The 23,477-nt window shown below is 42.3% G+C and overlaps 6 protein-coding genes and 1 long non-coding RNA gene across 8 annotated transcripts; all 7 read left to right on the top strand.

Annotated features, from left to right (window-relative positions):
* The first annotated feature begins 1,366 nt into the window (after positions 1 to 1,366).
* LOC127565693 (uncharacterized) lies at positions 1,367 to 2,102 on the top strand. The gene is made up of 2 exons (XR_007955019.1): positions 1,367 to 1,822; positions 1,880 to 2,102. It is a non-coding gene; the product is annotated as an uncharacterized LOC127565693 (long non-coding RNA).
* Positions 2,103 to 5,303: 3,201 nt separating this feature from the next.
* LOC117569666 (uncharacterized) lies at positions 5,304 to 6,815 on the top strand. Its single transcript, XM_034250912.2, has 2 exons — positions 5,304 to 5,612; positions 5,668 to 6,815. Exons 1-2 carry the CDS (start codon positions 5,304 to 5,306, stop codon positions 6,787 to 6,789), a joined length of 1,431 nt encoding a protein of 476 aa, XP_034106803.1. The 3' UTR covers positions 6,790 to 6,815.
* Positions 6,816 to 7,495: 680 nt separating this feature from the next.
* Positions 7,496 to 9,530, top strand: LOC117569663 (glucose facilitated diffusion protein-like). Of its 2 annotated transcripts, XM_052005512.1 has the most exons (4): positions 7,496 to 7,613; positions 7,674 to 7,859; positions 8,031 to 8,206; positions 8,266 to 9,530. In XM_052005512.1, the coding sequence occupies exons 1-4, from the start codon at positions 7,496 to 7,498 to the stop codon at positions 9,400 to 9,402; spliced, it is 1,617 nt and encodes a 538-aa protein (XP_051861472.1). In that variant the 3' UTR covers positions 9,403 to 9,530. The 2 variants fall into 2 exon arrangements, with proteins under 2 accessions (XP_051861472.1, XP_034106801.1); XM_034250910.2 differs by having other exon boundaries at positions 7,496 to 7,859.
* A 95-nt stretch (positions 9,531 to 9,625) lies between these two features.
* LOC117569664 (superoxide dismutase [Cu-Zn]-like) lies at positions 9,626 to 10,202 on the top strand. The gene has a single exon (XM_034250911.2). It carries the CDS (start codon positions 9,659 to 9,661, stop codon positions 10,124 to 10,126), a length of 468 nt encoding a protein of 155 aa, XP_034106802.1. The 5' UTR covers positions 9,626 to 9,658; the 3' UTR covers positions 10,127 to 10,202.
* A 335-nt stretch (positions 10,203 to 10,537) lies between these two features.
* On the top strand, positions 10,538 to 13,163 carry LOC117570642 (uncharacterized). Its single transcript, XM_034252412.2, has 3 exons — positions 10,538 to 11,259; positions 11,709 to 11,881; positions 11,941 to 13,163. The coding sequence occupies exons 1-3, from the start codon at positions 10,674 to 10,676 to the stop codon at positions 13,039 to 13,041; spliced, it is 1,860 nt and encodes a 619-aa protein (XP_034108303.1). The 5' UTR covers positions 10,538 to 10,673; the 3' UTR covers positions 13,042 to 13,163.
* Positions 13,164 to 13,313: 150 nt separating this feature from the next.
* Positions 13,314 to 16,539, top strand: LOC117568515 (uncharacterized). The gene is made up of 3 exons (XM_034249216.2): positions 13,314 to 13,734; positions 14,874 to 15,049; positions 15,116 to 16,539. Exons 1-3 carry the CDS (start codon positions 13,563 to 13,565, stop codon positions 16,229 to 16,231), a joined length of 1,464 nt encoding a protein of 487 aa, XP_034105107.1. The 5' UTR covers positions 13,314 to 13,562; the 3' UTR covers positions 16,232 to 16,539.
* A 798-nt stretch (positions 16,540 to 17,337) lies between these two features.
* On the top strand, positions 17,338 to 21,260 carry LOC117571582 (uncharacterized). The gene is made up of 3 exons (XM_034253798.2): positions 17,338 to 17,783; positions 17,869 to 18,050; positions 19,920 to 21,260. The coding sequence occupies exons 1-3, from the start codon at positions 17,690 to 17,692 to the stop codon at positions 21,093 to 21,095; spliced, it is 1,452 nt and encodes a 483-aa protein (XP_034109689.1). The 5' UTR covers positions 17,338 to 17,689; the 3' UTR covers positions 21,096 to 21,260.
* Positions 21,261 to 23,477: the final 2,217 nt, after the last annotated feature.

Genomic DNA, 23,477 nt, shown 5'->3' with positions numbered 1-23,477 from the left:
CGCTGTTCACTTTTTGGCAACCGCTGTGTGCACATTTTAATACGATTGCTTTCAATTATTTGCAAATCGGTTTGGTCTATCCTCTGCGCTCTGTCCCACTGTGTCTGCTCTCTGTGGGTCGCCCAAGTCGCTCGTTATGCATAATTTAATTAGAAAACAACAAGAACAACAACAACAGAGAGCAGAGGGATTATTAAAATGTTTGGGGCTGCAACACATAAGCAGCACAACAACAGTTGTTGGCACTCACATAATGCATTTTTAATTGCTTGTTGAACGCAAACGCACTGCGCTGCAAAGACTGAAATCGAATAAGCAAATGTGAATCGTAAAACTAATAGCCGTGACATTTATCGATGCCATCTATATGATAGTATGGCAGTAGTCGATGCCATTGGCCTTTGAGGCGCCGAAACAACCCTTTGGGGCAACTGTGGCGGATTTGGTGCCATGTCGTTTGCCGCAATCGATGTCGTTTATCTTCTGATTTGTTGCCAAACGAAGCAAAACAAATCACTTGCTCCAGCAAACTTACAACTACCACGTTACGTCGTAGCTCCAGCAAAAGGAGCTGCACTTCCAGACGACGCTTTCTGCTCTCTCTGCTGCTGCTGCTGCTGCGGTTGCTGCTGCTGGCGTGACGAGATTTTCAGTGGCACTGCAAATGAATTGTTGCCATTTTTCAGGCATCTTTGACTGAGGGGTTGAACGCACTTGCGATCCACATAGCATAGAGCAATAAAGACAACAAAAAATGGCAGCGACAGCAAGGACAAAAGGCAAAAGAATTTGATGCCGCCTTGTGTTAACAATAAAAGCACGCCTCAGCCGAATCCCCAAAAAAAAAAAAAGAACAGCCCGAAAAAGGTACAAATGTCGCTGAAATTTATTAGCACGCATTAACCAACACACACGCATCTGAACTCGCTTTAGCTGGAGCTGCGTGTGTGTGCAAGGATATGTGCACACATACTCCAACGTACCGCATATCCTTATGTGCGTAGATGGCTTTCACAATTGTTTCGTCTTCCTGGCGGGCAAATGGCAAATTTCTTGCCTTTTTTTCTGCTGCTGCTGCTTTTATTATGTTCTTATATATGCTGTCGCATATTCCATGCCTGGAAGTTAATCAGGATTTGTGTTGACTTTCACAGATAAATTAATTTGTGATCTGCCCGACGGGCAACTCCATTGAAATTTGCATAAATATCATTTGCCATAGGTTGGCATGTAAATCTCGGCAGGAAACATAAAAATTCTATAGCCTGGGGCAAATTAAGCAGCATTCGGGGCACATACAATACATATAACCTTAAACTCTGCACTCGATAAGCGGGACAGCAAGCAAGCACAGCAAGCACAGAAAAGCAAACTACAAAACTCTATTATTTCAGTACATTAACTTTGGATTTATTGTTTATGGCGAAGCAGCAGAATCTTGTGTATTCGTTTGTATGTATGTGTGTGTGTGTGACACAATTTGTCACTCAGTCAATGGTCACAAACAAATAAACTTGCCATAAAAAGCCAGAAAGTTTGTCTCTTTAGTTTAAGATCGAGCGTATAGGGTTGCAAGTTAAACAATCAGAGAAAACCAATGACTCAGATACTATGTCACTATCCGACTACCTATGTGCAATAGAAGGACAAATTCTTGCCAAACTGTTGACAGAGAAGCTGTGTTTGTGTGTGTTTACTTAATCGAGAGTAACTATTAGAGCGGAAAAATTGTCAAGCTAAAGTTTCGAATTCGGCAACTCGACAGCAAAAGTTGAAGCATTACTTTGGGGTGCAAGACTAATTGAAAGCGCCTGTTGTGCATGTAAGTGATGGTAATGTCGTGTATTTTGAGGGTGTCGAACTAACCTCCTACTTACAGAGGCTGCAGGCATTGTGCCCATAATGTGCATTGTAAGTTATGCACACGCGGCGTATGCGCAATGTAAACCACCAGCATAATGAGACAAGCGCCAGTTGCCGCATCCACGAGTGTGAGTTTCCTGGCGGCCATTTACACATACATGCACACACACATACTCACGTATTTATTTTTTATTGACTTGTTGGTATTAGAAAGCAATTTTATTTGCAAGGCAAAGAAATGGTTTGTCTGCTTCGGCTTGCTGCAATGTTTATGATAGACATTTTGGGCAAAAGCTCGTAAATCTTTAAAAAAAAAAAAATGGAAAATTGCCCATCAAAATTCCCCGAGGCCAGCCAAACACAAACATGCCACACACACACACACACGCACACATTAAAGAGTGCTGGAAAGGCAGATCAATAAAACATTTATTTATACATATATTTTGTTTGCGTGAGGGGCCATAAAAATGTTGCGCATTCACATATGACGAGTCCGCATCGACGTGGCTAATTAATAACCATGTACCCATCTACAAATCTTCAATCAGACAAAGACAAGAGGAGACATGAAAAGACAAAACACACGCAACTTTAGTTCCAGAGGATTCAAGGATTTATGGGCTGCAACTCACAGTGTCTGTAAATAAATGTTAAAATGTGGCATGCCACAAGCAGAAAGCAAAAACAAGGTGAAACAAACTAGACGAAGTATGAACTTGAAAGAGATACCCTGGATGCTTACCTTAAGGGCAATACAATACTATCTGTCATTCTACTATCTATCTGTAATTTTATATTTATTTTCTTATAGACATTTATTGCAATAACTGCTGTTTAGCTAGTACAAAAACTAAGAATATTCAAAATATGAATTAAATTCAACTACGTTTCTTATGATCTAAGCCCATCATATCCTTCCTTGCTTTATCAATGCCCAAAGAGTATGAAACGAAAGTTCCATAGAAGTGTCACTTGGCAAGTCTATTGGTGGCAAGCTCTACCCGCTGAGCCTCTATTTATGTAGCGATAAAATTAAATTTATTTTAACGCCAGCCAAATGTGAGGCACACAGACAGGCTAACACCCACACAAATACACTTGAATGGGACTGCTTGTGGGCGTGTCATGTGCGCACATAGTCAAACATTATCGCGAACTTAGTTTGCTAGTTGAAAACTTGAATGCCAATGCCCGGCAAAAGGCAAAACGGCAGCGGCAGCGGCAACGTTTGTCTATCCTTCCTCTGCAGCAGCTGTGGGCGGAAATCGCTTAAATTTGCCGTAAAAGATGGGAGAGATTTCACAGGAAAGGCGTCTCGTACCTGCGATAAAAGTTTCTGCGCCATTTCTGTATTTCTCTCTGCATGTGTGTGTGCGTGTGTGTGTGTGCGAGTGTTTGTCTGTGTGTGAATTCAACTACCGCTGTCGCTGGCAGTTTTTGGCAATGGCAAACGCATGATTCCGACACCTCTGTCCATTTGGCCAACCCACTGGCCAACAGTCTACTAGAGTTGCTGCTGTTCCGGCTAATGCAAGGCATAAACAAGCTGACAAATGCAACGCAATGGCAAATGTAATGCAAGGCGGCTGTGACATCAAGTGGGCGTGGCCACTTTAATCAACACTCGCGTTGCAGCGGAAATAGCACAACAGCACAACAAACGGAATACAAGCGAATACAAAAATACCAATAGCAATGCGAATTTTCCTAGAATTTCGCTGCTGGCCATAAACCGAAATCAATGTTGGCAAAGCAAGGTTGATTTAATAAGACTGAATTCAGGTTAGTGATGAAACAAGACCGTGTATCGCGTAACTCAATTGTATAAATTTAACGTGAAAAACAGAATTCGTATATTGAAAATAAAAATTCAGGTTAGTTTGAATTATCCGTAACAAAGATTTAATATGAAATTTGTATACTTATATTACCCGCTACTTATAGCGTAGAAGGGTATTATAACTTTGTGTCTACAGGAAATGACAGAAGGTGACAACTCCAACCCCATAAAGTATGTGTATTTATAATCAGCGTCAAGATGAATACATAGATAAATTCTGTCCGTGTGTCCGAATAGACTAGACTATAATATATAGTCAGTCGACTGTTAGTTGCGTTGATTTAATATCTGGTATATTATGATTAAAGTCATATATCGGTATACTAAATATAATCTTTCACATATTTTAGTATTTATTTTTTTTTTAATTTTTTTATTTTGGATTATTTTTAAAAATTGGTTTTATTGAAAATGGGTAACGTGTATCTCGCAGTCGAGCCTATTCGTCTGTAGCTTTCTTATTTGCATTTATTTACCTAAGTGGCTATCATCGTTAGTTTGCAATATGTACTATCTACATTAATGTACTTAAGTTTCTGAAATTAAAATTATCAAAAATATAAATATAAATCAGAAGAGGTTTCTTTTCATGAAGTGGTGATCGCCGAGATTAAAATCTAAGATGTAGATTGACTACAGGGAGGGCAAAAATTAATATTAAAGTAAAGTGATCGTTAAAAATAAAGTATGACTAAAGCATAAATAATGCATATTAATAGTAGGTACCTCCCAGCTAAGAGTTTCGTGTAAAGCTGTTGTAAAATTCTGATTACTTTATTTGGATCACTTTATATGTATACATATATATATAAATAGGTTTCACTCCGGCTATTTGTGGAACTTATTAATCGAAACGAATTATTCGCCAAACTTCCAAAGCTTAATTTTAAAATCCGTATTTTAAAATAAATGTCGATTAGTTTGTGCTAATTATAAAATACACACAAATACCAATTTTCAATCACACTCGGCTAATAAAAAAGTTTGCAGACTAAATGGGTTTATCAAAGACTATAATTAAGACATTAGCAACATTCTTTTAGTTCAAAATGAATCCCGACTATTTTTAAACAACTTAAAACGAATATCAATTAACTCTGTGATTTGAAGACTGTGAATTTGAACGCTTAATTAACAAAGGCATGCAAACAAAGTTGCCACATGTTGCCGCGATTTCTGAATCACGCAAACAATTGGAACCGTTGACGATCATCCAAGTCAAGAGCACAGAGGGAACAGGGCGTAGCTGGTAATTCGGGTAGCTTATCGCATTAGCTATTTGAATTAATGCCCGTTTATAGCATCAGAAATAGTAGCTGGTTATTAAAAGTCTTAATATGGCACTCGTCGTAGTATATTGATTTTCTGTGTTTATAGATTGATGGGTTTAACGCCTGGTGGCTGATGCCTGCTGAATGCTACCTATTACCTGCTACCTGCTGCCTGCTGCCTGATGGTTATGGTGGGCAATGGGCTTTATAGTTTATGGTAATGAGAGGAGATAAGCTGATAATGCCGTGTGTGTGGCCCCATCAATCCATGCGTGACTTTATTAATAAATGCATGTGGTCGCAGGCTAGCTGCTTGTAGTGCGCCAATGACAGGCGATAAGACAGCAACGCCGAGGGTCTCCTTTCAGCAGGAGCAAAAGGATCTGGAGCAGGCCAATTGGCTGAGTCGCAGTCGCAAGAATCAACCGCAATGGAATGCTCTAGGCGCCAGTTCACTCATTTTTGTCTCGGGCGGCATGAGTCTGGTCTGGGGCACGGGATTCGCAGAACATTCGCTGCACGTAGAGCTGCTCAAGATGGATCTCCACATACAGATCTGTTGGTATGGCGCCGCCTTGCTGGGCGCCCTGGTCAGCGCCTTTCTCACGCATCGCACGCCTCAGCGACCAATTTATGTGAGTCTTAAATGAATATCGATTATCCTATTATTTCTAGTAAACCTTGTTGCAGATCTTTAGCTCCTGCCTCGTGCTGATGTGTGGTGTGCTCTTTCTCACGCTGCCCGGGCGAGCGAATGCCATCATCGCAGCACGCTATTTGGATGGCTTCGCCAATGGCCTCGTCTTTGTGCCCACCATGAGCACTGTGGGCGAGTTGTCGGTGCGCGAGATGCGCGGCGTTTTGGCCGCCTCCGTGGAGCAGCTGAGCTGCAACTTTGGCATTTTCATACAGCTCTTCTACACCGCCATCTGGAACAGCGGATGGAATCTGACGATTGTGGCCGATCAGGTGCACGGCTTGCTAAGTATCTTCTTTGGAGTGGCAGCCTTGGCCTTGGCCCTGACTCTCTGTGTCGAGTCTCCCGTTTATTTGCTGCTGCGGCGCAGCGAACAGGCTGCTGTGGTGGCATTACGGCACTTGCAACGTCCGTCGATGGTCACGAGCGAGACCTTTCTGCTGCTGGACGAGCACAAGCGTTATGTGGCCTACAACCGAGATCTCTTGTGGTGCCAGAGCATTCAACGAGGTCTCGTGCCCCTGCTCAAGATCCTTGTCCATCGCTCGCTCTATGCGCTCAGCCTGACGCCGCTCATCTGGTTGGCCCTCTATCTGACAGCCGTCGAATTGACGCCCTACTTTCACACCTGGCCCTATGCGGTCTTTGGCATTCTGCGCTGGACTGGCAGTTGCTGTGTTGTCTTCCTCATGGACTCGGGTGGTCGCAAGAAGCCTTCGCTATTTGGCAGCTTTGCCGGCGGTGTTTTTGCCATTGCCTTTGCTATGTTGTTCCAGCGCACACCTCACATGATTTCAGCCTTGGCGATGGTGTTCAGCTTTCAGTTCTTTGCCGGCGTGACACATGCTTCCTCTGCCGTCTACTTGACTGAGGCATTTCCGCTTCTGGTCAAACCCTATTTCGTGGCCTTCGTCTACATCTTCGAGTTGTCGATCAGGATTGCACTTTGCTGCTTTACACCTAGTTCATCGGATATAGTCGTCTATTTTTATGTGCTAGGTGGCACTTCCATTAGCTTCTTCTTGTTGGGCATCTTTTGTTTGCCAGAGACGAAGCTCACATCGCTGGCAAAAGCTCACCTCAAGATACGCAAATGGTTTAATGAGGATTTCTAGTCGATGAATCACATTTAATGCCTTCAATAAAGCTGCGAGAATACATAAAAAATACTTATCGAATCAATCTAAATATATTGCAGTGGAAACTCCCATCTCTAAGCACGCAGTATTTCATATCGATGTGTATCGAAAAGAAGCATCGATATATTATTTATTGCTATAAATAAATATACAACAAATATAACCATAAACAATCAACGAACACTTGAAAACAGCTGTGGTAGCCACACGAACAGTTTATTAATTTTACAACCGTCTTATCAGGCTCAACAATATTTAATATTTTTGCCAAGTAGCCATAAAGTGTTTGGCATAACCTGCCGTAACCTGATTAACTAAATACATACAATTTTATATGACGAATTTCGCCAGAATTAGAAGTCTAACTATGGGGAAGTACAGAGTATAGATCTAACATTGACCATATTTCAAGTACTTACATTTCTCACGTATTAGTAGCTTTGATATGTTTTTGCCTGGACTTGCCTACGCTTCGGTGATAAGCTCTCTTATCACCAATTGGCATTCGAGAATACGTATTTGTGATTTTACCAAAAGCTTATCAGGCATGCGATAGGCTTTTTATCTTAAGCTTTCCATCAAATGTAGACGTCAAAAACGGTCGACTGGGGACAAATATGTTCAGTTTCTATCAACAAACGGTCGCAATCGGTTCTCAAAAGTGATCAGTGAATACCGCGAAATGCAGAACGACAAATATAGACCTCCAGAGCCACCGACCTTTGGGTTCACTTCGGCACCACCACAGCATGGCTATCCGCCACAAGGACCACCACAGCATGGCTATCCACCACAAGGACCTCCACAGCATGGCTATCCGCCACAAGGACCTCCACAGCATGGCTATCCGCCACAAGGACCTCCACAGCCAGAATATCCGGCACAAAACTATCCACCACAAGGTTTCAATCCACCACCACAGAACTATGGTCCACCTCCGCCACAGAACTACGCACCACCTCCGCCAGCTCCAGTTATAGTGCAGCCAGGTGGCTGGTATAGTCGCAACCGCAGGAACAAACCCCAATCGAACGCTGTGGCCGCAGGTGGGTTGATAAATAGAGTGTGAGCTGAATCATTGGGGAGTTAGTCAGCAATCGGTGATAAGATAGGCCAAGTCCATCTCACAAGTTTTACTGTTTATTTGATGTGATTCGTAAATTCCTTAAAAATGCGAGTGTGTGAATGTGATTGTAATGGAAATTGTATCATTTCAGCCTCACTAATCTTTTTGTCGGGTGGCATGAACATTGCCTGGAGCGTTGGTTTTCGCCCCTTGACCTCTACCGTCTTCACATCTCTGCACTTGGCTGTGGCATGGTTCATTGCGGCTATTATCGGTGCTTTCATCAGCTGTTTCCTGGCAAACAAAATTCCAAAGAAATTCGTAGTGGTACGTAACGCTAAAAATGTCATCAAAGTTCAATAACTAAACAATTAAATTCCTCGCAGATTTTTGCCTCAGCCCTTGTGCTTATTGCTGGAATTGTTAGAGCCGCAACAAGATACAATGGTGAAGCCATTGAAGCCAGTCTATATCTAGATGGCATTGCCAATGGACTGATCTTTTCTCCAACCCTGGCACTAATAGGCGAAGTGTCTTGGCCCTATATGCGAGGTCCGATTGCCGCATCTATAGAGCAAATGTGCTTCACATGTGGCTTCTTCATTCAGTTGGTTTATACCGAAGCATGGGGAGTGGACTCTTACTACTACAACACATTCACCTCGGAGCAAATGCACGGAGTTCTCTCGGCTATTTACGGACTGATTGCACTGATTCTTGCCGCCTTTCTCATCATTGAGTCGCCAGTCATTACGCTGGCCAATGGAAACGAACAGGCCGCACTTGAGATACTGCGCCAACTGCAGCAACCCCACACGATCACCACAGATACTTACGCCCAGCTGGAGGAGCACAAGCGCTATCTGGCACAGAACAAGAACATATCGACTGTCGAGAGCATTACGCAAGGATTGCCAGCGCTTCTTCGACTCGTCTTTCTGCGTGCTCTCAATGCCATGAGTCTGTCCATCATGGTCTACTATGCGTTCCTCCTTTCCATAATAACACATTACTCTCCCTATGATTTCATGTGGCAGTACTTGGTATTTGGAATTTGCCGCTGGATAGGCACTTTTGTGATCAGTCTCTGCACCGAGTCTCTGGGACGTAAGAAGCCAACACTCTTTGGGCTGCTTGTCAGCGGAGGCCTTTCCTTTGGCATTGCATCCATGGTGGGTGATTATCCGTATGGTGCTGTTGACAGCATAGTTAACCTCATCTTCGTATATGAGGTCTTTGCTGGCATTGCCTTTGCCCCATCCTCTGTCTACCTATCCGAGGCATATCCTTTGGGAGTGAAGCAGCATTTCATAAGCTTCACTTTTATGGCCGAAATGCTTGTCTTCCTCATAATATCTTGTTGCACTACTTCTGTTACTGGTATCTCGATATACTTTTACATCCTCGGTGCATTTTCTGTACTCGGAGCTCTCTTAGGCTTTTGGTGTCTGCCAGAGACTAAGGGCACCACACTACGCGAGGCACAGGAAAAGTTTAAGGGCATGTCGAGCAAGGGATTCTAAATTAATAACAAGTAGTAACTTGTCATAAATATATGCCTGAATCAGATCGAACCATTCAATGAACATCTTTGATAAACACTTCAAACATTGAACATTGAACTGGGCAATAAATGTCAAATAAAAATCAACATTTTAATCTGTCTAATCATCAAAATCTCCAGGGGGTTTTTCAGTGATTCCAAGAATTATTTCAACAACTGGTGAAATAAATCACATTTTATATTGCCAAGTTACAAATTGGCAATTACTTTGCAAAATGTTGACCAAGGCAGTTTGCGTGCTCAATGGCGATGCCAAGGGCACAATTTATTTCGAACAAAAATCTGAAAATTGTGCCGTCAAAATTACAGGTGAGGTGACTGGATTATCGAAAGGTCTACATGGCTTTCATGTGCATGAGTTTGGCGACTCCACAAATGGCTGCACATCCGCCGGAGCACACTTTAATCCCCACAAGAAACAGCATGGTGCGCCCACAGACAACGAGCGTCATCTGGGCGATTTGGGAAACATCAATGTCGAGGGAACCGGAGCAACAAAAATCAATTTTTGCGATTGCCACATTACGCTCTTTGGTGCCAATAGCATCATTGGACGCAGTTTGGTTGTCCACGCCGATCCTGATGATCTTGGCAAAGGTGGACATGAGTTGAGCAAAACAACTGGAAATGCTGGAGCACGCATTGGCTGCGGCGTCATTGGCTTTGCATCGCTCGCAAATTAGTTTTTATTAGTTAAATATAACAATCAAAATAAATTTAACTTGAACATTGAACCTGACAAGTGTCAATTGTGTCTGGCTCATTGTTAATACTTTATAGACTATCTATAATATCTAGGGGGTTTCCAATCAGTTGACGGCACTTTAATATTATTATTTTCAATTTTGATTGCAGTTACAGTTCGCTGACTAGATTTGTCTATACTTACAGAGAGTTTAAAAGCTAAACTTACTAAGGGCCATAAATGAATGAATTATCTAATCGGAGTTGTTTGAACTATTCGAAAAGCTGCATCGGTTTAGCCTTGACTTTACAAATTCACAGCATTACCAGTTTTATTATCAAAAGCGTTTTGTTTTATTTTTTGTTTGCTTTATCATTGGGCTTTGCTTATCAATCAGTTGCCTGACGTTTTTCCAATTCAGTGAGAAATTATTATAAGCGCTTTGCCTAAGCACCGAGCTTTTAGTGTCGACACACCTTCCAGCGGAGTTTGTTCTGTCAATCGATTGTTATAACGAAAAAAGATACTATTGCGGGAAATCAAGAATGAAGAACGATAAGTATTTGCCGCCGGAGCCAGCTGCGCCACCCGCATTCGTGTTTTCATCGGCTCCGCCGGAAGGAGCACAGAACTATCCGCCGCCAAGCTATTCGCAGCATGCATATCCACCACAAGGACCTTCAACTTCGGGATTTTCATCACAAGCATATCCACCACAGGGACCTCCAGCACATGGATATCCACCACAGGCACCTCTAGCTCACGGATATCCACCACAAGGACATCCAGAGCACGGATATCCACCCCAGGGTCCTCTAGCACATGGATATCCACCACAGGCACCTCCAGCATATGGATATCCACCCCAAGGACACTCGCAATCAGGATATCCACCACAAGACTTTTCTCAACAAGTCTACTCACCTCAAGGCTACCCACCACAAGGATATACACCACAGGCATATCCACCACAGAGCTTTGCTCCTCCAGGACAGGTCTATGCACAGCCAGCACAACATTATGTGCCGCCTCCTCCTCCACCACCACCTCCAACTATATTGCTGGTGCGTCCGTCTGGTTGGTATCAAAGAACCAGGTTAAATCGACCGCAGATGAACGTATTAAGTGCGGGTAAGTGCTAAACTCAACAAATAAATAATCAGGGTTAATAATAGCATTGCATCAACTGCTTAGAGAAAGTCAGAAGAGTTAAGAAAATATTTTCATTGGTCCTTTGACGTTCTTAAACCGATTTACGCCGCTCGTTCTGTTCAATGACTTCTTGCCAATTATAATGTCAATTATAATATTTTGGCCTCAAGGAATATTTTAACCGCTTGAAATTAAATACATAGTCTTTAAATACTGTTGAATAGTCGCATCGACATTCGTAATAATAATTTGTTATACTGTGCAATTAGTCATCGTCTGTCTAGCTATCGGGCTTTGAAATTATTGAGATTAGATTAAGCAGATACTCGAAAATAATATACAGTCTTATTGCTCAATACAAATGAGCTGGGTGAGGCAACGAACAAGTGTTGGCACCACTTTCTGACATAATTTTGGTATCATTTTAGCCACATTTATATTTGCCACGGGTGGCATGAACATTGCCTGGAGCATTGGATTCCGACACAGGATCTACAATAGAGCAAACGACCATGTTCGTGTGGCGTGGTTCATTGGTGCCATCATTGGAGCTGCCGTTGCAGCATTCTTGCCCAAAGTGATACCTCGACGATTGATCACGGTAGGTAAACAAGTCGAATGAAAATTGAAAACGTCTGCTTATTGCATTCTATCTTTCAGATCTTCTGCTCGATGCTGGTGCTCATCGGAGGCATCGTTACTTGGAGCAGTTTTTACAGTGTCGGCGCTGTCCTGGCCAACCTCTACTTGAACGGAATTGCCAATGGCTTAGCATTTGCTCCCACAATAGCCTTGGCAGGGGAGCTGGCAGTGTTCTACATGCGTGGCAAGATCACCGCAAGCACCGAGCAACTGAGCTTCAACCTTGGCATCTTTCTACAAATCATTATTGCCTCGACCTACATTCCAGACCACTACGACTTCGCTCCCGAGTATGTCAATGGCATTATAACTACGGTGTTCGGATTCATGGGACTAGTTATGGCTGCCATAATGTTCGTCGAATCGCCAGTCACTTTGGTGGCCACTGGACGCGAACAGGCGGCCACCGATGCTCTGCGTCGACTGCAGCGTCCGTTTTTGACAGCACAAGAGGAGACTTTGGCTCAGCTGGAGGAGCACAAGCGTTATGTGACCGAGAATACGAATATGTCCTCAGAGGAGAGTTTTAGTCAGGCGATTCCTGCCTTTCTTAAGCTCACTGCAATACGCTGCATCAGTGCCATTAGCATTTCAAGTTTCATCTTCGACATTCTGTTTTTAGCCAACAGAAACTCCTCCTATTGGAATGACCAACAAGCCCTTATCTTTGGAGCGGCTCGACTGCTGGGCAGCTGCATTGCCGCCTTAATTGTGGACTCGTTGGGACGCAAGGGGCCAACAGTTGTGGGTCTTGCTGGGACTGCAATCTTTGCCTTTGTAGCTGCCAGTCAATACTATTATAGAGATGCCATCTTTTGGCTGTATTTCTTTCAACTGTTCGCTGGCTTGGCATTCACCATGACATCCGCATACCTATCGGAGGCCTATCCCCTCAAAGTCAAACAGCATTTCCTGAGCTTTACCTTCATCCTCGAAATGGTGATCTTCATCATTATAGGATTGAGTGATTTAATTGATGTATTCCTATACGTAGTCGGTGGCATCTGCGCGGGTGCATTTTTTATTAGCATATTGTGTCTGCCCGAGACTCGAAGGACGACGCTACGTATTGCTCAGCAGAGATTCAGATCCTTTATTTCAACGTGCAATAATTCTTAATACGAAATAACCGAATTTGTTATACGACTAACGATAAATGCAAAAATGTAATAAAACTATCTTGTAATAAACTAAACGTAATAAAGCCAACTACTTACAAAAAAAAAGAAAAAATAAACAATTACATTGTTGACAAAAGAGATACGAACTTGAAGAAAGAGACAAGTAAAATACACAAAGAAAAGAGAACAACTTGGGCTTTACCTGCGTTTTCTATCTATTCAAATGGAAAACAAAAGTAACATATGCTTCGCATTTGGCTCGCCTAGAGTCCAATATAAACAAATGACAGATAAGAGCGCAGCTAGAAAGGTTGCGTTCGCGATAGCAATATCACCACCCACGTTTATCAATCAATACGCGATAAGATTCGTTTATGTCAATGGCTAAACCAAAGTGGAAACCTGTTCGACAATCGACATGACGAGCACCCAAAAAAGAATGTAGCTATTTTGTGTTTCGTGCAGTACTCTTTGGCTGCTCGATCAAACTGGACGCATCGGAGACAATAGCAGCATACGATGGAACCCAGAAGTGAATATCAACGCACGGCGTCGCAGTCCACGGTGGGTTATTCACCGTTGCCCGAGCCAAGTCGGATCGAAACAACCTTTCCTCATCAATATCAACTGCATTCTAGCTGCTGCAATAGGGATATGCGAAATCAGCCACAGGCCAATGGCTTGGGCGCAGGTGAGAAATGTGACTAATAATTGAATTATTATTGTGCATTGTACTCGACAAAAGAGGTTTGTTATTTCCACTTCCGTTCAATGTGTAACATATGTTGAAGGTTCTTTAAAAAGTGCAACAGTCTGGCAACGCTGCTCGACTGATGGAATATACTAAACATTTGTATTATTCACCACACTCAAGGCAGCGAAAGAGTCATGAAAGAGAGTTCTATAAATGTTTACTATGTTTACGATAATATCGGATGTCGCAAAACCTGTTTTCATTTGTGCATCCAATAAAACAGTAAAACAGTCATACTATTTATACTATACATCAGAATACTGCTTAGAATTTATCAAGTTTTTATTTTTGCATAATAAAGCAGTGTATAGTATGACTGTTTCTAAATTTGGGAGTATATAATACTCGTAATGGTGTATCGCATTGTTCTTCTAGCTGTTCCGTTTTGTTATTTTCACATACATGTTTGTTTCCATTTCAATAACCATTGGAACAATAATACGACTCGAAATGTTTACTAGACCCAATATGGTATATAGTAAACCTGTTTGTACTTTTAGCTGCTCTTAATATGAATTTTAAATTAAACAATGCGTTAGAGTAGTCTCCAAATACATAATAAACAAAGCGTTAACCCTCTTTGTTGCTTTTACCTATTATTATTGTGAACAGTCATTACTCTGGGAATGCTTAGCACAGGTAATATATCATAAAGAGATAATGAATCATCTCTGTACTTTTAACTACTTCCAGTATCAATGCTCAGTGCTCTCAATGTGAATTTTTAACTTCATAATGTATTGGAACTTGGGGGCTGTTCCTACATAAACATATCGTTAAACTTGTTTATACTTTTGCATTGGAGCAATCATTTTCTAACAATACTTACCATATCAATATATTGAATAACATCTTTATACTCTTAACTGTTTTCAATGTGAATACCTAATATTGATTGTGGTAAACATTTATACTGCTAGCTAATGTTTACTACACTAAATATGAATCACAAAACCGTTTTGTACTATTAGGTGCTCTGAACTTTGTTCACATCAATTTCAAGGAATCAATAAATATATTTCTAAGAACGCTTACTACACAAAATATATCATCCTAAAACATCTTTCTTTTTTTAGCTGCACTGATCTTCCTCTCCGGCGGCATGAACATTGCTTGGAGCATTGGCTTCGACAGTCTCGAGGATGAGCTGGTGATCTGCATGCATCTGCGTCTAGCTTGGTTTTTCGGTGCCATTCTAGGAGCTCTATTCGGCGCTCTGCTGGGCAATCGTTTCACCTACAAGCTGCTCATGGTAAGTGCAGCATCATCAATTCCCCTGCTATGAAACTGTTGCTAATCAAGAATTCTCCGCTTGCAGCAATTGTGCTGTCTGCTTGTCGTCATTGGTGGCATCATTCTGACTGCCTCGCATCTGGATGTGCAGTCGATGCTGGCAGCACGTTACCTCAATGGCCTGGCAAATGGCTTGGCTTTGCCAAGCACCTTGGCCATGGCTGGTGAGTTGGCAGTGTGCTATAAGCGTGGCAACATTACCTCGGCCACCGAGCAGATGTCCTGCACTTTGGGCATATTTATGCAGATCGTTATCAGCGTCAGCTGGAGCACGGAATACGAGCTGAGCGTGGACCAATTTCAGGGCATACTCTGTGCGATTTACGGCAGCATTGCCTGGTGTCTGGCGATGCTGTTCAGCATCGAGTCGCCGGTGTTGCTGCTGGCCAAGGACGAGCAGGAGCTGGCCATCGATGCGCTGATACGGCTGCAGTATCCTCGAGCTGTCACAACGGAGACCAACGAGCAGCTCACCGAACACAGCTCCTATATTGGACACAACCATTCGCTGAGCACAACTAAAGCCTGGTGTCAGGCTCTGCCTGCTCTACTGCGTCTCTGTCTGCTGCGTGCCCTCTACGCCTTGAGCACTAGCATGCTGATCGTCCTCACACTCACCATGACCAGCACCAGTGTCTATGGCATCAGCTCGGGTCCGTATGTGCTCTTCGGATTGCTGCGTCTGGCCGGCAGCTGCAGTGGCGCCTTTGTGCAGGACACTTTGGGTCGCAAGCTAACCCAGCTGATTGGATTTATGGTCTGCAGTGGCACATCGATTGGCATTGCCAGCAGATTTAGTGGCGTCGACTTTGTGCGAACTGCAGACTCGAGGATGGCAGTCTGGTTGCTCCTCCTCTTCCAATTCTTTGCTGGCCTCAGCTTTGCCCCAAGTCCTGTTTATCTTTCGGAGGCATTTCCTCTAGCGGTGAAGCGCATCTGCATTGCCATCGCCTATGTGATGGAGCTGGCTGTTCAGATAGCGGTCTTCACCTTGGACTTGAGTCTGCATACGGCCAGCATTTATTTCTTCGGCCTCGGCACTTTCTTGTTGCTGGGCTTTGCATTTAGCCATTGGTATCTGCCAGAGACCAAGTTTCTCACTCTGCGCCAGGCACAGCAAAAGTTTCGGGACTTCTCGTGATCAACCTACAGCCCAGAAGTAGGCACAACATACAGCAAAGACTATCTACCACCTAATGTTATAGCTATATTTAGACATAAAAACCTTGCCTGATTAAAATATGTGTGTATTTTATAGACTTTTATATTAAATGACTGATAAACCACTTGAAATAACAGCGAGCTTTTCAACTTCTTGCACATGATGACTTTCTAATCAGAGAGCAATCGCCTTGATTTCTTGAGTGCATTCGACGAATTATTGGCAAATTCTAGTGAATAGTGATTACTACGAAATAAAAGTTCTAGTAAACTCTGAACCACATGAGAAAACAACATAAAACATAAACTGATGAGTAGTCATAGAGAGAAAGAAGATTAAATTATGGGTGTTTGTTTATATTTATCTGTTGGTAAATAAGTTATCAGTTCTAGACAGTTCCTAATTAATTATTAAATTAAAATATATTATGTTATTAAATATGTGTATGTGTGTATTGTAACTTATAAAGAAATTGTCCGTTTATTTTGTTTAGTAAAGTTAAAGTTCTATAATCGAAGTAATATGTGGAAATTATCATAGAAGTTTTAAAAAATTTGCAATTGATTTTAATTAGTTTTGGAATTATTATTTATTTATTATATAGCTTATTACTTCTATAGTATATTTTTATCAATATCAATATCATATGTAACAAATAAATTTCATGAACAAAATATTAATATATATGTTATTTACTGAAATGTCCTAACATTACTACAACTCAAACTTTGTATAGAGCATGCCCAATTCGGTGTATTGCAAACACTTTTATTCGGAAGCTATTCGTGCATTGGACTTCGTGTCCACTCTACCCACTTGGGACGCCTACTATTCAAATTTAATTAATTTATTTACCATTTATATATCCAGTAATCATATTGATAAGTGAGCGAGCCAAAAAGTTTTGTGCGTCTGCCAGTTTTGCCAGTTCTGCCAGTTTGTTTGTTTGTTTGTATCTGCAGGGTATTTATCTTATCAGCGAGAGCTTCGACGTACTCGACTTCGACGCTGCCTCGAGCACTTCAGACAACTGAGCTGAACTGTTGTGTGTTGTGTGTGCTTTCCGTTTATCAACTGCACAGGCACAGGCAACCGGTCGGTCAGGCGAACAGCAACTGTCCAGTTCTCTCGCCAATCTCTCTCCGCACGGGCAACAGAATATATCGCGCGAGATCGAAAACTCCCTAAATTAAAATTGAGGCCGCCGCAGTATGTGAACATGACAGATACAGATACGCAAGCAATAACAAGTGACAAGTTCTGCAATTTCTAAGTAATAAGAAAGCAAAAAAACAAACAAAAATAACATACATATTGTAGTGGCTACGTCGTTGTGATTGGAATTCCGATTGTGATTGCGGCAAGCAACAAATGAAATAAACAAATCGATTGTGCTCATTCAAAAGGAAATTGCAGTTTAAGCGTAATTAGTGCAAAATGCCATTGTTACCCACCATCGAGGAGGAGGCCAAGCTCTCTTGGGTGCGTCTCATGTGGCGCTATCGCCTGCAGTTTCAGTCGATGACCGCCGGTAAATCCTTGACCTCCTGATCCTGACCTCCCTCAACTCTGACCCTTAAGCTGCCTCCTCTACTCTATCTCAATCTCTTCTGCAGCCTCGCTTGTCTTTGTGGGCAGCGGCATGCGCTTGGCCTGGTCCATTTTCGATACACCCGCTGGCAAGTTTCACAACAACGACAGCACTCACAATCTGATGATGAGCTGGTTCATTGGCGCCGCCTTTGGAGCTCTCCTCGCCGCCGCCTTCGTCCAGCGCGTCACCAAAAACGTGGCCTATGTAAGTACGCAGAATTCCTCTTCAACTTTGCCTCCAGCTGGTTAACTGGTTAGCTGGTTAACTAGCTGACGGGCTGGCGGGCTGCCTGCCAGCCATTAGCTGCTTATCTCACATCCATAAAATGATAAACTGATAAACTTCAAATCGCAATTGCCATTAACTCTGACAATCTTAATTAGAGCTCTGCCCCCGACACATTTTTCGGGGCGAAATACGAGCACCCTCTCAAAACCTACGCAGATTTCGACGAATCTCCCACCAATATTATGCTATTTGATGACTCAGATTACAACAACACGAACATGAAATCAAAGCGTTTTTAACGCTTACTATATTATTGAGGGCAATCTCAAATTACGAGCTAGTTAATTGGCTAGTCAAAGCGTATTTAATTGCACAGTACTATATTTTAAAGAGATACCAGCGCACACTTTAAAGGCTTTAACAACATTACTTGCATATTTCGTGAAGGCATTCTATTAATGAATGGAATATTTTGCAGCAGTTGGATATCAAATTCCAATTTTGTTGCTTGAACAGGAATTTTTATTTTGCCTAAACTGCACTTGATTCTAAATGGTTTTTGTTGTTTGTTGTTGACTTTATATATTTAAAATATTTAATGGGCAGAGATTGAAGTGCATTCTTGTTGAGAAGAGCTTTGCATTGAGTGAGTTTTATTTATTTAATATTTTTGTAAACTAGAAATACATTTTAGGCTACAAAGTGTAGGCAGAGAAATTGTAGCTGATTTTTATTATCTTTCAAATACTAGCACAAACGCTTTTTTGGAATTTTTCCAATAAATTGAAAAAAGTTCATGCAAATTTTGATCAAACAATGGCATTTTAATTTTACTTAAACTGCACTTGATTAAAAGTTGCTTTGTTGAATGGATCAATCTTAAATTTATAAAATGTTTAATGGAATGAAATTGAAATGCAAAGCTCTAGTTTTTGTTAGAAAAGCTTCACCTTAAGTGATTTTTTATACCCGCTACCCATAGGGTAAAAGCGTATTATAACTTTGTGCTGACAGGAAATGTATGTAACAGGTAGAAGGAGGCATCTCGGACCCTATAAAGTATATATATTCTTGATCAGCGTCCAACAGCCGAGACGATATAGCCATGTTCGTCTGTGTGTCTGTCCGTATGTCCGTATGAATACCTAGATCTCAGAGACTATAAGCGATAGAGCTATAATTTTTTGTCGACAGCATTTGCCCACTTACGCCCACTTACTAGGGGTCTTAGTTGCTTTGGCTTTCAATCTGGTATATTGTGTCGTCTGTGGTATATTTTGAATGTGGTACTATATCGATATGCCAAATATACAATTTGGTATATTTTTAGTATTTTGGTATATTTTGAATAAAGTACCACAATATTTTGCCTTTATTCAAAATAGGTAACGGGTATTTCACATTCGAGCACACTCGACTGTAACTTCCTTACTTGTTTTTATAATACTTTTATGAATTAAAATTAATTTCTGCAGATGCTCTGCATTGAGTGAGTTAGTAATTTATATTGTTTTGTTTAGAGTCACTCAAAGCAATCTTTTTTTTATATGTGGATTTATTGCAGTGAACAATTTCTTTAAATTAAAAGTTGAAATTGATCAACAAAGGTTTCCATCTTAAAATTTTTCATATAATTAAATGCATTATGAACATTTAATTGGAGTGACCACAATTCTTGATCAGCTTCCAAGCATTTTAGCCACCCTTGTGGTCTGACGGATATTGTGTTATCTTAAGAATACTAAAACAATAATATTAGGGAATTTTTCAGACAATAAAATATTGTTTATCCATTCTTGTGTGAAATTCCCAAATTGCTAATAAATGCTCTTTGGATTGTTGCAGACATCCAGCGGCTTTCTGCTGCTCGTCGCTGGCATTTTGAACCTGGCGTTTCCGCGGAACTTCTGCGCCGCTTGCTACAGTAGCGTGAGCGTGGGCGCCGCCTATGGCTTGACCCAGGTGCAGGCGCTGGTCACTGGCTCGGAGGTGGCTCACAAGTCGATACGCGGCATGCTGCTCAGTTGCGAGCGCATCTTTCTCTGGCTGGGAGTGTCGATACAAATATTCTACACACGCCTCTGGTATGCCTTGGAGCCCATCGAACGGGGTCACACAATGCACATCGATCAGCTGCATGGCATTTTGCTGGCAGCCTTGGGTCTGGCGGCTGTTGTCATGAGCCTGGCCCATCGACTGGAATCACCGCTGTTGCTCCTACGCCAGGAGCGAGACATGGCGCTGGGCGATACGCTGAAGCAGCTGCATGGCCAGTCGCAGTCGGGCACAGAGTTGCTGCGACTGCGGGAGGATTGCCGCCAGCTGCACAATGCACGCGACTGGGAGCAGTTTGCAGAGACGCCAGAGGACTCGCCGCGCTGGCATCGCTGGGGGAGACGGACGCTGCCGTTGCTCAAGGTGCTGTTCCTGCGCTGCTTTGCGGCTTTGGCGCTGTCGTTGCCCTACAATCGCGCCTTTCTCGCGGTCAGCTGGCATGGGCTGGAGTGCGACATGAATTGTCTCTACTGGCTGGCATTCTGTGGTCTGCTGGGCAGCTTGGGCGGTGCTCTGCTGGTGGACTGGCAGGGAAGGCGTAAGTTGTGCTCGTTGTCGCTGTTTGTGGCGGGCATTCTCATTGTCATGGTTGGCGGCGTGTTTGAGCACTTGGAGACCGCAAGGAAGACCTACTACGACATCAATCTGCAGGCCATTGCCCTGCTGATGCTGCTCTTCGAGATAATTGTCGCCGGCGGTGTCGCGGTGCCCGCTCTCGTCTACACTGGGGAGGCATTCAGCGTGGCCCACAAGGCGCGGTGTCTGGCCGGCGTCCTCATCTGCGAGCAGGCCTTGCATCTGGGTCTCATGGTGGCTGCATTCGAGCACAATTTGAGGGATTCGGTGTTCTTCTTTACCTTTGGTGGCCTGAGCTTTGTCTTCGGATTGCTCGTGTTCACGCTGATGCCAGAGACGCGGCAGCTGACGCTCTACGAGTGTCTGCTGAAGTTTAAGAAAGTACCTTAGACTTGTTCCTTCTCCTCATCCTCATCCTCATGACAGGTATCTATCACATATTGTTAGCTAATCCTATCCCTATGCTAAGTTGTATGCATTTATCTCTAGTAGCAATTTATTGTGACTATCCATTTCAAAACTATTGTGCATGAATAGAACTATTTCTTATATTGAGACATGATTGTAGTATTACATTTTCAAATACATTTCCAACTTTTCCTTACTCTGAAAAGCACCAGCCAGCTTTTTTGAGTCACCAATGGGTTAAGGGTTGCTTTCGAAGGTAAAAGTTCATCAAGTTCTTAAGCTTGCGAAGCTTTGTGCAAAGCTTCTTGCTATAATCGTCTGAATAACTGTAACCAGTATTTCAATTCCAGAGCTTTCGCTGGAAAGTTGATGAAAATTAACCCATATTCGCTTTGTAAACAATATTTTTTTTTTCCTCAACCGGCTTTGGAGTAGCTTTTCGCTCATTCATCGAGTTGTACAACTTATTGGGATTGGCATTGCCCTCTAATGTGGCATATTGTAAACTTAAGCAGGATTTCATAAAGAGAGCAAACACAACCGGAGAGAACAAACATCGAGAAGAGAGTCCGAGAGAGAGAGAAGAGTTGCGACTTGGGTTGGGATGGCAAAAACAGAAATCAAGTTGATGAATATGGCGTGTGATGAGTCTGAATGGCACTCGAAGCAATGCCCCTAAAAACAGTTGCCGTTGCAGGATAACGCGTATGCTCACAGCCAAAGGCGAAAGGCGAAAGGCAACGGGAAAGGGAAAGACAAGTGAAACAACTCCCCGGACAGCTCACTCGAGTGCTCTGCCATCTAATGATGTGGAAAATTTGCTCGCCCACCCAAAAAATGCTCAATATACATATATGTATGAAAAGTTATTGATATGCAATATTTGTGTTTTTGTTGCAGTCATCTTCATTTCCTATCCAAGGGTAAGAGATAGAGAGAGGGGGTGTAGAGCACTTTGGGGTCTCGTTTGTGCATAAAGTGCTATCGGTTTCTATCGGTCTCGTCTTTGTCTCCATGCCTTTGCCTTCTCTGTCTTTGGCTCAGTGTCTTCTGCTTTGCGGTTGTTCTGGTTGCTTTGTGCCTTGCCTTACGTTGCCTGCCTGGTTGCCTGGACCCTGCCCACAATTAGCCGTTGCGGTAAATACCGATACTCAGAGGCCAATAACATGCGGCCAGTACAAGTAACAACAACAACAACAATGGCAACAATGGGTTAAAGGACTAAAAGCACCCTGGAGGCAAAGGCTGGACTAAATGAAGCGTCGGGAATTGAGTTTAAAGTTATTTAATTTTTAATTGTATTAATTACACTGAGTCAAAAAATATATGCAAACTTGTGCGAAATTTGTTTATTTATGCAGTAGCAATAGCAACATCTTTTCTACAGTTTCTGTTGTTATTCTCAGTTGTTGTTGTTGTTGTTGTTGGTAGCATTTCCCAGCGGCCCAGCGAAAAACTTAAAGTTTAAGCTAATTATGCAGAGCCTGAGCCACGAAAGTTGCCGCTTTATTTCGCTACACATAAAAATATACACGATAAGGCATTTAATTAAGTCGACAAGGTACAACTTTCATAATTGCCCAAAGTACGAACACACACAACGAAACTGATAAACTGAAGCAATAAACAAATTACAGACGAGAATATGCTATAGACGCAGATAAAAATAAGCGCAGAAACTTATGAAGAAATTCAAACTGATTACTTATTTATATTAATATTCTTTAGCATCGAAATATTCAGTAACAATTCTTTAATATTTGCTGTAATATAGTTTGCCATTTCTGAAAGCATCTTCAATTTGCGAGTGTTCCAATTAGTTTGGCATATTAACCCTCAATGGTGGACAAATAGAGATGTGTATCTCCTTGGCTGTGGTTTCTGCAGTTTCTCAACTGTTTAAGTTTAACACAGTTTAACAAAAGGGCAACTTTCCACAGTGCACAGCGCTGCACTGGTTTAGTAGGAAAAAGTGCAGCATACTTTACGGCGCAAAGAGCATGAACTACAGCTTCGTTCTTTTTCGTTCTATCATTCTGTGCTTTAGTTTCTTTTTGAACTCTTTGCTGACAGCGCTCAATGTAAAAGCAACGCCAACAGCTTTGGAGAACTTTACTTTGAGCTGGGGAAATTTAAAGAGCATCAACACACAAAAAACAACAACAAGAAAAATATTGTGGTATACGTATTTTTTGGCACTTGGCAGGCGACAGGACATAGTAGAAAGGATATGCTTTTGCTCTCAGGGCCAGAAAGGTTGCTTCCCTTTGTATGTTTCAATTAACTGAAATGGAAAACGACAATCGTAAACATTAACATTAACAGCTCTGAGCGTCTGTGAGCGTCTGTGAGCAGCAGCAGCAA

The sequence above is a fragment of the Drosophila albomicans genome, chromosome 3 (assembly GCF_009650485.2).
Source record: "Drosophila albomicans strain 15112-1751.03 chromosome 3, ASM965048v2, whole genome shotgun sequence".
Lineage (NCBI taxonomy): Eukaryota > Metazoa > Arthropoda > Insecta > Diptera > Drosophilidae > Drosophila > Drosophila albomicans.
Note: the sequence above shows the minus strand (reverse complement) of the source record. Positions and strands in the feature narration are given on the sequence as shown.